Source organism: Hemitrygon akajei, chromosome 9 (genome assembly GCF_048418815.1).
Source record: "Hemitrygon akajei chromosome 9, sHemAka1.3, whole genome shotgun sequence".
Classification (NCBI taxonomy): domain Eukaryota; kingdom Metazoa; phylum Chordata; class Chondrichthyes; order Myliobatiformes; family Dasyatidae; genus Hemitrygon; species Hemitrygon akajei.
In genome coordinates this window covers 80,441,675-80,455,139 of record NC_133132.1, presented here as the reverse complement: position 1 = coordinate 80,455,139, position 13,465 = coordinate 80,441,675, and the positions used below count along the sequence as shown (strand labels likewise).

The 13,465-nt window shown below is 43.9% G+C and overlaps 2 protein-coding genes across 3 annotated transcripts in view; one reads left to right on the top strand and one right to left on the bottom strand.

Moving 5' to 3' along the window:
- The window catches only part of sh3bgrl2 (SH3 domain binding glutamate-rich protein like 2), a 108,721-nt gene that overhangs the window by 66,551 nt on the left and 28,705 nt on the right, over window positions 1-13,465 (top strand). For both annotated transcript variants that reach the window (XR_012100258.1, XM_073056435.1), the window contains exon 3: window positions 3,511-3,591. Coding sequence is in view for 1 of the 2 variants with exons in the window: in XM_073056435.1 (XP_072912536.1) it covers window positions 3,511-3,591 (81 nt within the window). In the remaining variant the exon portion in view is untranslated. The remainder of the gene's footprint in view (window positions 1-3,510; window positions 3,592-13,465) is intronic.
- LOC140733766 (uncharacterized) lies at window positions 5,252-11,568 on the bottom strand. Its single transcript, XM_073057517.1, has 3 exons — window positions 10,218-11,568; window positions 8,675-8,877; window positions 5,252-5,460 (listed from the first exon to the last, which is right to left on the bottom strand). Exons 1-3 carry the CDS (start codon window positions 11,531-11,533, stop codon window positions 5,252-5,254), a joined length of 1,728 nt encoding a protein of 575 aa, XP_072913618.1. The 5' UTR covers window positions 11,534-11,568.

Below are 13,465 nucleotides of genomic sequence, written 5' to 3'. Positions count from 1 at the left end.
ACATACTGGTTGTGTGGTGAAAAAGGCACAACAGCACCTCTTTTACCTCAGACAGTTGAAGAAGTTTGGTATGGGCTCTCAAATCCCAATAACTTTCTACAGGGGCACAATTGAGGGCATCCTGACTGGCTGCATCACTGTCTGGTATGGGAACTGTACTTCCCTCAATCGCAGGATACTGCAGAGAGTGGTGTGGACAGCCCAGTGCATCTGTAAATGTGAACTTCCCACTATTCAGGACATTTACAAAGCCAGCTGTGTAAAAAGGGCCCGAAGGATCATTGGAGACCCTTCAGCTGGGAAACAGTACCACAGCACAAAAAGCCAGGACCAACAGGCTCCAGGACAACTTTTTCTACCAGGCCAGCAGACTGATTAATTAATGCTGACACATTTGTATTTCTATGTTATATTGTTGTACATACTATTTATTATAAATTACTATAAATTGTACATTGCATATTTAGACGGAGATATAACGTAGGATGCACGTAATAAAGTCAATTCAATAAGATCTCTCCTCATTCTTCTGTGCTGCTGGGACTAATTCAGATTGAAGAGTGAGATTTAATTCCTAGACAAAAACAAGTTGGGCATTGCCTGGGACAAGCTTGAACAGGAATCCTTCAGTATGCACTTTCAGATGGCTGCAGGTTCATCCTGTTTCAGGTCCTGAAAGTTATCAGAGCAGTTGAGTGGAGCCTGATTGCCTGTGTCATCAGGTCTCACTGCTAGCCGTTCAGTTGGCATGTTGCGTGTTTCTGATGCAGGTAAAAGACATCACCAGATCCCAGTGTGCTTCCCCGTCGATATGCAAAAAGTGTTGATGCGACCGGCATGATTGAAGTACAATAATGCAATTGCACTTACTGAATGAGCTTCCAGAATAATCTGTCAAAGCCAGATCATAGACATAGAAAATTACAGCAGTTAAACAGGCCCTTCAGCCCATCTAGTCTGCTTTGAACCATTTAAACTGCTTCTTCCATCAACTTGCACAAGGACCATAGCCCTCCACACCTCTACCATCCATGTAACTATGCAAACTTCTCTTAAATGTTGAAATTGAGCTCGCATGCACCACTTGCACTGGCAGCTCATTCCACACACTCACAGCCATCCGCCTGAAGAAGATTCCCCTCATGTTCCCCTTAAACATTTCACCTGTCACCCTTAACCCAAGACTTCTGGTTGTAGTCAGTGAAAAAAGGCCTGCTTGCATTTACCATGTCTATACCCCTCATAAATTTTTTATTATCAAATCTTCCCTCAATCTTCAATATTCCAAGGAATGAAGTCCTAACCTATTCAATCTTCTCTTATAACTCATGTTCTCCAGTACCAACAACATCCTTGTAAATTTCCTCTGTACTCTTTCCTACATCTTTCCTGTAGGTAGGTGACCAAAACTGTGCACAATACTCCAAATTAGGCCTTAATGTCTTGTACGACGTCAGCATAACATCACATCTCCTCTACTCAATACTTTGAGTTATGAATATGCCAAAACTTTCTTTATGACCCTCTCTACCTGTGCCGCCACGTTCAATGAATTATGGACCTGTATTCCCAGATCCCTTTGTTCTAACACACTCCTCAGTGCCCTACTGTTCAATGTAAGACCTACCTTGGTTGATCCTACTGAAGTTCAATGCCTCACACTTGGCTGCATTAAATTCCATCTGCCATTTTTTGACCCCATTTTTCCAGCTGGTCCAGATCTCGCTGCAAGCCACAATAGTCTTCCTCGCTGTCCACTACACCCCAATCTTGGTGTCATCTGCAAATTTGATGATGCAGTTTACCACATCATCATCCAGGTTATTGATATACAGTAGATGACAAACAACAATGGACACCTCCTCTCTGAAACCTTTATGGGGTCCATGAAGTTGTTCCTGCTGTGCATTACTTCTATAGACTCTTTGTCCATCTCCTGAGTAAATACAGATGCAAAAAATTCCATTTAAGATCTCCCCCATCTCTTTTTAACTCCACACATGGTTAACCATTCTGACCTATCAGAGGACAAATTTTGTCTCTTGTAATCTTTTAGTTCTTACCATATCTGTATATCCCTTGGGATTGTCCTTCACCTTGTCTGCTAGGGCAACCTCATGCCTTCTTTCAGCCCTCCAGATTTCTTTCTTAAGTGTTCTCTTGCATTTCTTGTACTCCATAAGCACCTCATTTGTTCCTACCTGCCTATACCTGCTATGCACCTCCTTTTAGTTCTGAACCAGGGCCTCAATATCTCTTGAAAACCAAGGTTCCCTAAACCTGTTATCGTTACCTTTTATTCTGACAGGCAAATATTGTACAAGCTTTGTACTCCCTAAGTTTCACTTTTGAAGGCCTCTCACTTACCAAGTACACCTTTGTCAGAAATTACGATTCTTTCTTAATAATTAGCAGCATAACTTAAATAATTAACTTTGACAATAGTAATTTTATTTTCAATGAAGTCTATTTTAGAAGTAATTTCAAGCAAACCATGCATCCTGGTGTAAGGTTAGAGAGCACAGTGGAGAGCATTAGAGAGTGTGGCTGCCACACAGCATGAATCTGATCCTGAGCTTGGGTACCGTCTGAGTGAAGTACACGTGTTGTCTCAGTGACTGGGTGTGTTTTCTCTTAGTGCCGCACATCCCAAAGATATGCTGATTGGTAGTTTAATTGCCTACTTTAAATTCCCCATAGCTTGAGTCGGGGTGGGGTGGGGGGCGGTTAATAAACATGAGTGAGAGAATACGGTAAGCGCCTGGAATGGGATTAGTCTGAGAGCTGGCATAGGCCGTTGGTCAAAAGGCCTCAATCTCTATGTGCTTAGATTGATCAACCATCCACTTAAACTGAGAGTGAGGTTTGATTGGTCTAAGTGCCAGGCCGATTTGGAAAGGTCAGGTACGGGCTGAAACGTGGTGGCAGGGTCCAGGCAAGGGGCATATCATTGTGACAGTGCAAGGAACAACCAGATGTTTGGATCATTTAACCGTAGATCCAGATGGATTGAAAAGACAGGGTGTCGGGACAAGAGGTGAGGGTCAGGCCAGTTCTGCTCATTGTTCTGTGATGTTTACTCGGCTCTGCGCTGAACTGTGATGCCCCGGACTGCTCTGTCTGCTGCGGGCTTCGTGCCTATGGACTCGTTTTTACTCTGAATGCCATTTGCTTTCTTCTGTTGTTTGCACGATTTGTTTTTTTGCTCTCTGCGCACTGGGTGTTCGATGGTCTTCTTTTTCTTTTCTGGGTTTTTCCAGTTTTCTTGTTTTTTGGCTGCCTGTTTGGAGATGAATCTAAATGTTGTATAACGTATATGTATTTTGATAGTAAATTACATTGAACTTTGAAGTATGTATGAGAAATAATCCCATCTACCTTTTGCTATTCTTTCCTTCTTCTCAAATGCAATGGTCTATTAAAAATGTTGAACTGTAGGTACTCTTGCATTGCTTCAACATTTTGTGTGTTGTTGCTATAGGTATTCACACTTTTTCGGTTTGATTCTAGGATTATGATGCTTTCTTCGAATCAAAGGAAAATAATACGGTTGCCATATTTTTCGGTTTGAAACCAAAATCTACATCACAGGTAAATATATCCTTTAATTTAAAGTTAATTCACTTTGTTTTTATCCCCACCTTTTGTAAAGGTTTGGTATAGATATAGCATCATAGTGAAGCATCTTTCTAATGTAGTTAGTTGTGCTCTGGATAAAGTGGCAACACACTGTCAACTACTGTACTTAAAAGAGGATTCAACAAGTATTTAAAGGAAGAGCATTATGTGTCTATGGGTAAGGAGTAGGACAGTTGGATTAGTGAGTTAGCTCTGCAATGGCTATTGTGGTTCTGATGACATCCATTGTGTGTTATGCTTCTGTACTTGATCCTATTCCACATAAGCAATCACTGGGCAGTTATCTACATTGGGACACTGTTAAGAATGATCTGGGACAAAATAGATTTGTATTTGAGAAACTATGGGCAACTGAAAATAGTTAAAAACTTATTAAAGAATAATTGTGCTAGGCAACATGTGAAATCTTGAAACCAATGGAAAAGGTTGATGAGTGTAGATGGACTCTGAAAACCAATTCACAGTTGTCCTGACAATAGATTTATGAGCAGTTGGAAGGATATCCTCAATGTTGGTGTAAAATTTGGCTAATGGACTAAAAACAGAATGGTACTGAGTTGTAACTTTTCAAATAGGAAGAAAGAGTAACATGGTTTCCCAGTGATCAATAATGGGACCACTATTCTTGATAAACATTGATAACCTAGACTTCATATAGAGATATGATATCAATGCTTGCAGATAAGGAACACACATGAATTAAACAGCAGGGAGGATAGACCAGTGAATTAGGTAGAAATGTGGAATTTAACACTGAATCCGATTATTATCACTGATATTTGTCCTGAACTTTATTGTTTTGTGCAGCAGTACAGTACAAGACATAAAATTGCTATAAATCTCATAAATAAATAAAAGGTGTGAAATCAGAATGGACCATTCAGAAGTCTGATGATGGAGGGGAAAAACCTGTTCCTACAACATTGAGTGTGGATCTTCAGGTTCCTGTATTGTTCATTCTCATAGAATGAGAAGAGATAATATGTAGTAAATGGAACTGTTTTACAGTTTTAGCGAAAATGTTTTGGTACCAAGAGACCGGGAGTATGGGATGGGGTGGTGGCACTGTGGTGCAGGGAGTTGTGCATCTTTCCACAAGTATTCCGTGGTATTAGGGTAGGTAGAGAATGCTATTTTTAAAAGTACAAAGTCGTGGGAGCTATGCTGGATTGCAGAAGTGAGGTAAGAATGATTGTTTTGATATTAAGGTAGCATTTGACTTAAAATAACCTTAATAAAACCTGAAATCAAGCATTGAAGTCACATCATACCTTGTATAGAGAGAAGTGGCTATGTCTGTTGAAGATCATCATTTTCAGTCCCAGGATGTCACTGCACAACTTCCCTGGTGTACTGTCCTGGGCCCGGACATTTTCAGCTACTGCACCTGACATTGCTTCTATCGTAAGGTCAAGAGGGAAGGTTTTAAAATTGCAAATAGTATTAAATATAGGTCAATGTCTGGGCAAATTCTTGGATGCAGCAAGGTCTAAACCACATTCAATTATCAGCTGATGAACACTGTTACTCTGTGCCAACCTGCCAAACAATGGCCATGTCCAGCAAGAGAGTTTAACAACCTTCCCCACAGCATTCAATGATGTACCATCACTTAATCCCTCTCCGTCAATATCCTTGCGGTCACCATCAGCCGGACTGCAACTGGACCAGCTATATTGATACCATTGCTGCAAGATCTGGTCAGCGGCCTCGGGTTCTGCACCCTATGACTTGTGAAACCGCAAGGCCTTTCCACTATCTTCAAGTCATAAGTCAGGAGAGTGGTAGAGTAATTTCCATTTGCCTGGATGAGTGCAGCACCTTCAACAATCAAAATGCTCAACTAAATACAGGGGGGAAAAAAACCCAGCTTGTCTGATTCATACCACATCCAATTACCCTCAATGATAGTTTTCTCCACCAGCGTTTATGGTGCGTATCATCTACAAAATATGTACTGCAGTTATGCAGCTTGGCTACCCTGACAGCTACTCTCAATTCAAGTTTAATTGCCAATCAACCACCAAGTGAAACGGTGTTACACTGGGACCAAGGTGCAAAACACTGTACCAACAGTCATACATAGCACATGCAAGATAGTAAGCACACATGAGATATCAGTAAAATAAAATCACACAAAAGTCACTCAAGCTCATGACCACTATCCCATTGGGCATTAGGCACCATCTGCGATCTCTCTTCAAATTGCACACCATCCTGATTTGGGAATGCATGTATATTGCTGGTCCTTCACTGTCTCTGGATTTAAATCTTGTAACTTTCGAACCAACAGCGCTGTGAGTTACTTCACTAGAAAGGTTAAGAAGCCAGCTCACCACAACTGTTACAAGGCCAGTAATGAATGGGAAATATATGCTGGCCTTGCCAGCAAGACCCATAGCCTGAAAATCTGCTAAACAAAATACTTCAAGGGAAAATATTTATAGGAGTTATGAGAAAGAAATTGGGGGGGGGGTGGGTAAAATGGGACTAATGTGATAGCTCTACCATAACAATGATAGTCTGGAGGGCTAGCAACTTATAAAGGTTGGCTTTATTTGTCACATGTACATCAAAACATTGAAATATAGATTGAAATGTGTTTGTGTCGAATCAAGTCGGTGAGCAATGTGCTGGGGGCAACCTGCAAGTACTGCCACTCTTCCAGTCCTAACATAGCATGCCCACAACCTCCTATTGCTGATCCTAACCATATGTCTTTTCAATGTGGGAGGAAACTGGAGCAGCTGTAGGAAACCCATGTGGCCACAGGGAGAATGTACAAACTCCTTACAGACAGCGGTGGGAATCGAGCCCTGATCAGTGATTGCGTTAACCACTACACTAACATACTGCCCAATGGAAGGAATAATTGTTGTATGCTGAGTAACACACACCAAATCCTGAAGGAACTCAGCAGGTCATGCAGCATCTTTGGAGAGGATTAAACAATTGATGTTTTGTGCCAAGACCCTTTGTCTTCTGTAATTTTGTAGTTTATTATTGACTTTGTGTTATTTACATCTTCCCTCTTCACTATGATTTAATGGATATAGATAAACTATTTAATGAAGATCTCTGAAGGTAGCTATTTTCTAAGGTATGAAGCCCTCTGTTGGGTGAGGTCAGCCATGAAGGTTGCATCCCAGCTGCCTGTGTTGTCGCCACCAGTCAATATACAAGCCGTTAAAGTGTGAAATGGAGGGCAAGCTGTTGCCCGTGCAGCAGATGAATCCAAAGGAACGGCAAAGACTGCTATAGTTTGGTATCAGCGGCATCACAGCAGTTACCAGTCAGTGTTAAACTCAATGAAGGTCTGTGTTAGGAACTCCAGTTCGGATATTTCCTTGGGGTTTACTCCTAAAGCCTTCTCTGTGAGTGGGTGTAGCCACAAGGCAGGGGAGGTTTGAAATCAGAGTTTTTCTTCTCCTAGGTGAGCTGCCAACCATGGCTGATGAGCCCCATTTTCTAAAGTAAGTCCAAATAAATAACATTTTCCATAAATTCAATACGTCACTCCCTCAAAACTAATCAATAAGCTCCATGAACTTGGCCTCAATACCTCCTTGTGCAATTGGATCCTGGATTTCCTCACTTGCAGACACAGGTCAGTTCCAATTGGCAACAACATCTCCTCCATGATCTCTAGCATCACAGGCACACCACAAGGCTTAGCCCCCCCCCCCCACTCTACTTGCCTTACACTTATACTAAGCACAGCTCCAGTACCGTATCTAAGTTTGCTGATGAAACCACTGTTGTTAGCTGAATTAAAGGTGTGACGAATTAACATATAGGAGGGAGATTGAAAATCTGACTGAGTGGTGCCATAACAACAGTCTCTCACTCAATGTCAACAAGACCAAGTAGCTGCTTGTTGACTTCAGGACAATGAAACCAGAGGTCCATTGGGGGATCAGAGGTAAGTAACGTCAGCCACTTTAAATTTCTCCGTATTATCATTTCAGAGGATCTGTCCTGGGCCTGTCACGTAAGTGTAATTACAAAGAAAGCACAGCAGCACCTCTACTTCTTTAGGAGTTTATGAAGATTCGACAAGATGTATAAAAGTTTGTCGAAGTTTTATAGATGTAGAGTATAGAGTATATTGACATGACGCATCACAGCCTGGTATAAAAACACCAATGCCTTCAGACAGAAAATCCAACAAAAAGGAGTGGATACGCTCAAGCCCTCTTCTCCATTGAGCATATCTACACGCAGCGATGTTGCAGGAAAGCCGCATCCATTAAGTAACCCTACCTCCCTGATCATGCTCTCTTCCCACTGCTGCCATCAGGAAGAACATAAGGGGTTAACTTCATTCAGCTTCACTTGCCCTGTTATTGAACTATTCCTACAACCTATGGGCTCACTTTCAAGGACCTTTCCTTGTTTATTGTTATTTATTTATTATGATTTTTTTCTTTCATTTTGTATTTGCACAGTTTGTTGTCTTTTGCAGATCGGTTGTTTGTCCGTCCTGTTAGTGCGGTCTTTCATTGACTCAATTTTGTTTCTTGGATTTAATGTTTCAAAGGTACATTTAATGTCGGAGAGATCTATACAATATACATCCTAAAATGCATTTTCTTCTTAACCATCCATGAAAACAGAGGAGTGCCCCAAAGAATGAATGACAGTTAAATGTTAGAACCCCAAAGTCTTTCCTCGTTCCCGCGCGTAAGCAGCAGCAAGCAATGATCCCACCCCCCACCCCCCACTGGCAAAAAAAAGCATCTGCACCCACCACCAAGTACTCAAGTGTGTGCAGAGCAACAGCAAAGACACAGACTTGCAGTATGCCAAAGACTACTCGTTCACCCAGTATTCGATCTCTCTCTCTCTCTCTCTCTCTCTCTCTCTCTCTCATAAGGGAGAAAGAGAAGTCTCGGTTTCACAGTGAGAGGGGAGACATAGCAAACAACTCGCTGGTTTATGATGTTAAAGGTCCATTGTGTCGCTTTTTTTTCCCAAGCTCTGTGCCCAAAGAACTTGAGACTCTGGGCACACAGCCTTAAATCTCCCATCTCACATGACACACCGATCTCCTTCCCGGACACCAACCTCCGATCCGCCCGCCTCCACAGCCATGAGATCTCGGCCCTCCGAAGGCGAGCTGAACTCTTAGGTGGATCCCTTGGCGTGCTGAATAATGGCCAGTCTTGAAACCCTGAGAGCGGGTCCCATTCCCACATAGTCAGCATGCAACTCTGGGTCAGGGTCTTGAAAAGAACCCTGAAAGGGAAAAATAGAAATATTAAAGACAGAAATAGAGCTGTTTCTGAAGATGCAAACAAAGGAGTCGCCATCCTCCTAAGCTGCTGCTCCTAATTTACTGTGTATGCCTACAAGAAAGCAAATCTCTGGGTTGTATATGGAAACATAGGTATACTTTGATAATCAATTTACTTTGAAGAGCTCCTCTCTAACACAATGTGGCTCAGCTTTGATGATTAAAAATTATGATTAAAGATATTAGTCGGGATTAATTTGCAGGATTATATTGAAAGCTCCTTAGGTAATTGTGCTTTGAAACTCACTGTATAATAACAATGAAATACTAATATTTTTGAATAATACAAAAGAAAAATGCTGTTTATTTGAGGAGGACTTGGAGACGCATGGAGGACGGGTTAGAGGGAGCAAAGATATAAATACTGCTGCAAGTTGGAGGCTGGAGAATGACCATGAGTCAAACTGAGCCTCTGTTTGCACTGAAAGGAGCAGCATTTGGTTTATACCTAGGATGGATAAGGTTTCATTTTATCTTCCCTTTATGGTCATTTCTGAGTTTTGCCCCTTTCCCTCTCTCAATCACTCTCAGGCTCAGACAAGGCCCTTTATCTGCACCTCAACAGGTTAGCCTCTGCTTCATTCTTCCTTCACTCGAACATCATGCTGGGATGAATTAAGTGTAATTGGGTGACAGGAATTAATGAGTATGCGCAAAAAAATAGATTATGGAAAATACATGGGGAATGGGAATGATGGAATTGTGCTGAGAGCAGAGATAGGATCGATAGTCTGAAGAGTCTTCTAGGTTGTAAAGTAGGAGATGCATTCTATCACTAACCATTTTGGGGGGGAAACTGGACACTAAATTTAGTTTGTCCTGCATTGGTGTTAAAATGATAGAAGGTTCAGCATCAAACAGTAGAACTCATTTCCTTTTAAATATTAGCTGTATATTGGTTGGGAACTTTAAACAATACATGCACAGCAACACTCAAGTTTTTCCTTTCTCCCTCTTTCTGTATTATGGCCTGCAAATGAGATTTGTTTTCCTTTATTGACTTTGCTTTGGGGATGATGCAGTGTTTATCCAAGTTGATGCACCATCAATAACTCACGCCGAGACTTAGGAAGTGAGATATCGGCTTTTATTGACTGAAGGACAACACTACATCCTGGGGGAGAGCAGCAGGCCACAGTCGCCTTTATACAGGGGTCTGTGGGAGGAGCCACAGGGGTAGTCAGCAGGGTCTTGGAAGGAGCCACAGGAGCAGTCAGACAGGTATATCTAGTTCACCACATTCACCCCCCCTTTGTTTAAAAAAATTCCCAAGCATATTTACAGGTTAAGTCGATCAGGTGGTCGAATCGTTCGCTGCGATCTACGTAGCTCCGGCTGCAATTGCACAGGAGCCGGAGGTGATGACGGCACAGGTGCCGGAGGTGGTGTGTGCTCCGAAGGCGGAGAGTGGGTTAATTCTGTCCCAACAGGAGGTGTCAGGGACCCCTCGCGTGTGAGCGAGGGCCCTGGAACAGACGCATACGGAGTCTGTGTGGGGCACGGGGCGTGCGGAGTCACCTCGGGTACAGGGTGCATAGTTACCGTGGAGTGCTCGGGGTAGTGGTCTGCTGCTCCGGCGGGCGCCAGGTCGCGGACAGAGACCGTGTCCTCCCGCCCATCAGGCAAGACCACGTAGGCATACTGGGGATTAGCATGCAGGAGGTGAACCTTCTCGACCAGTGGTGAGTACTTATTACTCCTCGCATGTTTACGCAGCAGCACTGGCCCCGGGGACGTCAGCCAAATTGGCAGGGTGGTCCCAGTGACAGACTTCCTGGGAAAAGAGAATAAGCGTTCGTGAGGGGTGGCATTAGTGGACGTACACAACAGGGAGCGGATAGAGTGGAGTGCCTCAGGGAGGACCTCCTGCCATCGGGAGACCGGCAACCCTTGTGACTTAAGGGCTAAAAGTATGGCCTTCCACACTGTGGCATTCTCCCTCTCCACCTGGCCATTCCCCCGGGGATTATAACTCGTGGTGCGACTAGTAGCTATGCCCCTAGCAAGCAGGAACCGGCGCAACTCGTCACTCATAAAGGAGGACCCTCTATCACTGTGGACATAGCAGGGATATCCGAACAGTGTGAAGAGCTGGCGCAGGACTTTGATGACCGACGTGGTAGTAGTGTCGGGGCAGGGAACGGCAAAGGGGAATCGCGAGTACTCGTCAATAATACTAAGAAAGTAGACATTGCGGTCGGTGGAGGGAAGGGGGCCCTTAAAGTCAATACTCAGTCGCTCAAAAGGGCGGGTGGCCTTGACAAGCTGCGCAGTGTCAGGACGGTAGAAGTGCGGTTTGCACTCAGCGCAGATCTGGCAGTCCCTGGTCATCGTCCTGATGTCCTCCAGGGAGTATGGCAGGTTCCGGGCTTTAATGAAGTGATAAAACCGGGTGACCCCCGGGTGGCAAAGTTGGGCATGAAGGGCATACAGCTGGTCGAGCTGGGCACTAGCACACGGTCCCCGGGATAGGGCATCAGACGGTTCATTGAGCCTGCCAGGCCGGTACAGGATATCGTAAGTATAGGTGGAGAGTTCTATTCTCCATCGCAAAATTTTATCATTTTTGATTTTGCCCCGCTGTTGGCTGCTGAACATGAACGCAACCGAGCGCTGGTCGGTCAGCAAGGTGAACCTTCTGCCGGCGAGATAGTGCCTCCAGTGCCGAATAGCTTCCACTATGGCTTGGGCTTCTTTCTCCACCGTGGAGTGCCGAAGTTCAGAGCCTTGAAGGGTACGAGAAAAAAACGCCACTGGCCTGCCTTCTTGATTGAGGGTAGCAGCCAGCGCGACGTCAGAGGCGTCACTCTCTACTTGGAAGGGAATGGTCTCGTCTACCGCATGCATCGTTGCTTTGGCAATGTCCCCTTTAATGCAGCTGAAGGCCGCGCGGGCCTCGGCAGAGAGGGGAAAGGTGGTAGACTTGACCAGGGGGCGGGCCTTGTCTGCGTAATGGGGAACCCATTGGGCGTAATAGGAAAAAAACCCCAGGCACCGCCGGAGGGCCTTGAGAGTAGTGGGAAGAGGGAGTTCTAACAGGGGGCGCATACGGTCGGGGTCAGGGCCAATGACCCCGTTCTCCACGACATACCCAAGGATAGCGAGCCGTGTGGTTCTGAACACACACTTGTCCTTGTTATATAACCATATAACCATATAACAATCACAGCACGGAAACAGGCCATTCCGGCCCTCCTAGTCCGTGCCGAACTCTTAATCTCACCTAGTCCCACCTACCCGCACTCAGCCCATAACCCTCCACTCCTTTCCTATCCATATACCTATCCAATTTTACCTTAAATGACACAACTGATCTGGCCTCTACTACTTCTACAGGAAGCTCATTCCACACAGCTATCACTCTCTGAGTAAAGAAATACCCCCTCGTGTTTCCCTTAAACTTTTGCCCCCTAACTCTCAAATCATGTCCTCTCGTTTGAATCTCCCCTACTCTCAATGGAAACAGCCTATTCACGTCAACTCTATCTATCCCTCTCAACATTTTAAATACCTCGATCAAATCCCCCCTCAACCTTCTACGCTCCAATGAATAGAGACCTAACTTGTTCAACCTTTCTCTGTAACTTAAGTGCTGAAACCCTGGTAACATCCTAGTAAATCGTCTCTGCACTCTCTCTAATTTATTGATATCTTTCCTATAATTCGGTGACCAGAACTGTACACAATATTCCAAATTTGGCCTTACCAATGCCTTGTACAATTTTAACATTACATCCCAACTTCTGTACTCAATGCTCTGATTTATAAAGGCCAGCGTTCCAAAAGCCTTCTTCACCACCCTATCTACATGAGACTCCACCTTCAGGGAACTATGCACTGTTATTCCTAGATCTCTCTGTTCCACTGCATTCCTCAATGCCCTACCATTTACCCTGTATGTTCTATTTGGATTATTCCTGCCAAAATGTAGAACCTCACACTTCTCAGCATTAAACTCCATCTGCCAACGTTCAGCCCATTCTTCTAACCGGCATAAATCTCCCTGCAAGCTTTGAAAACCCACCTCATTATCCACAACACCTCCTACCTTAGTATCATCAGCATACTTACTAATCCAATTTACCACCCCATCATCCAGATCATTTATGTATATTACAAACAACATTGGGCCCAAAACAGATCCCTGAGGCACCCCGCTAGTCACCGGCCTCCATCCCGATAAACAATTATCCACCACTACTCTCTGGCATCTCCCATCTAGCCACTGTTGAATCCATTTTATTACTCCAGCACTAATACCTAACGACTGAACCTTCTTAACTAACCTTCCATGTGGAACTTTGTCAAAGGCCTTGCTGAAGTCCATATAGACTACATCCACTGCCTTACCCTCGTCAACATTCCTCGTAACTACTTCAAAAAACTCAATAAGGTTTGTCAAACATGACCTTCCACGCACAAATCCATGCTGGCTACTCCTAATCAGATCCTGTCTATCCAGATAATTATAAATACTATCTCTAAGAATACTTTCCATTAATTTACCCACCACTGATGTCAAACTGACAG

Bases quoted from the DNA above. Each gene is read 5' to 3' on its own strand.
- LOC140733766 (XM_073057517.1), bottom strand. From the start codon at position 11,533: ATGTTCAGCAGCCAACAGCGGGGCAAAATCAAAAATGATAAAATTTTG. The intron at 8,878-10,217 runs GTAAATATGCTT...TTTCCCTTTCAG, and splicing joins CCACCTGATCGACTTAACCT to GGTTCTTTTCAAGACCCTGA. The intron at 5,461-8,674 runs GTGAGATGGGAG...TGATTGTTGAAG, and splicing joins GAAGGAGATCGGTGTGTCAT to GTGCTGCACTCATCCAGGCA.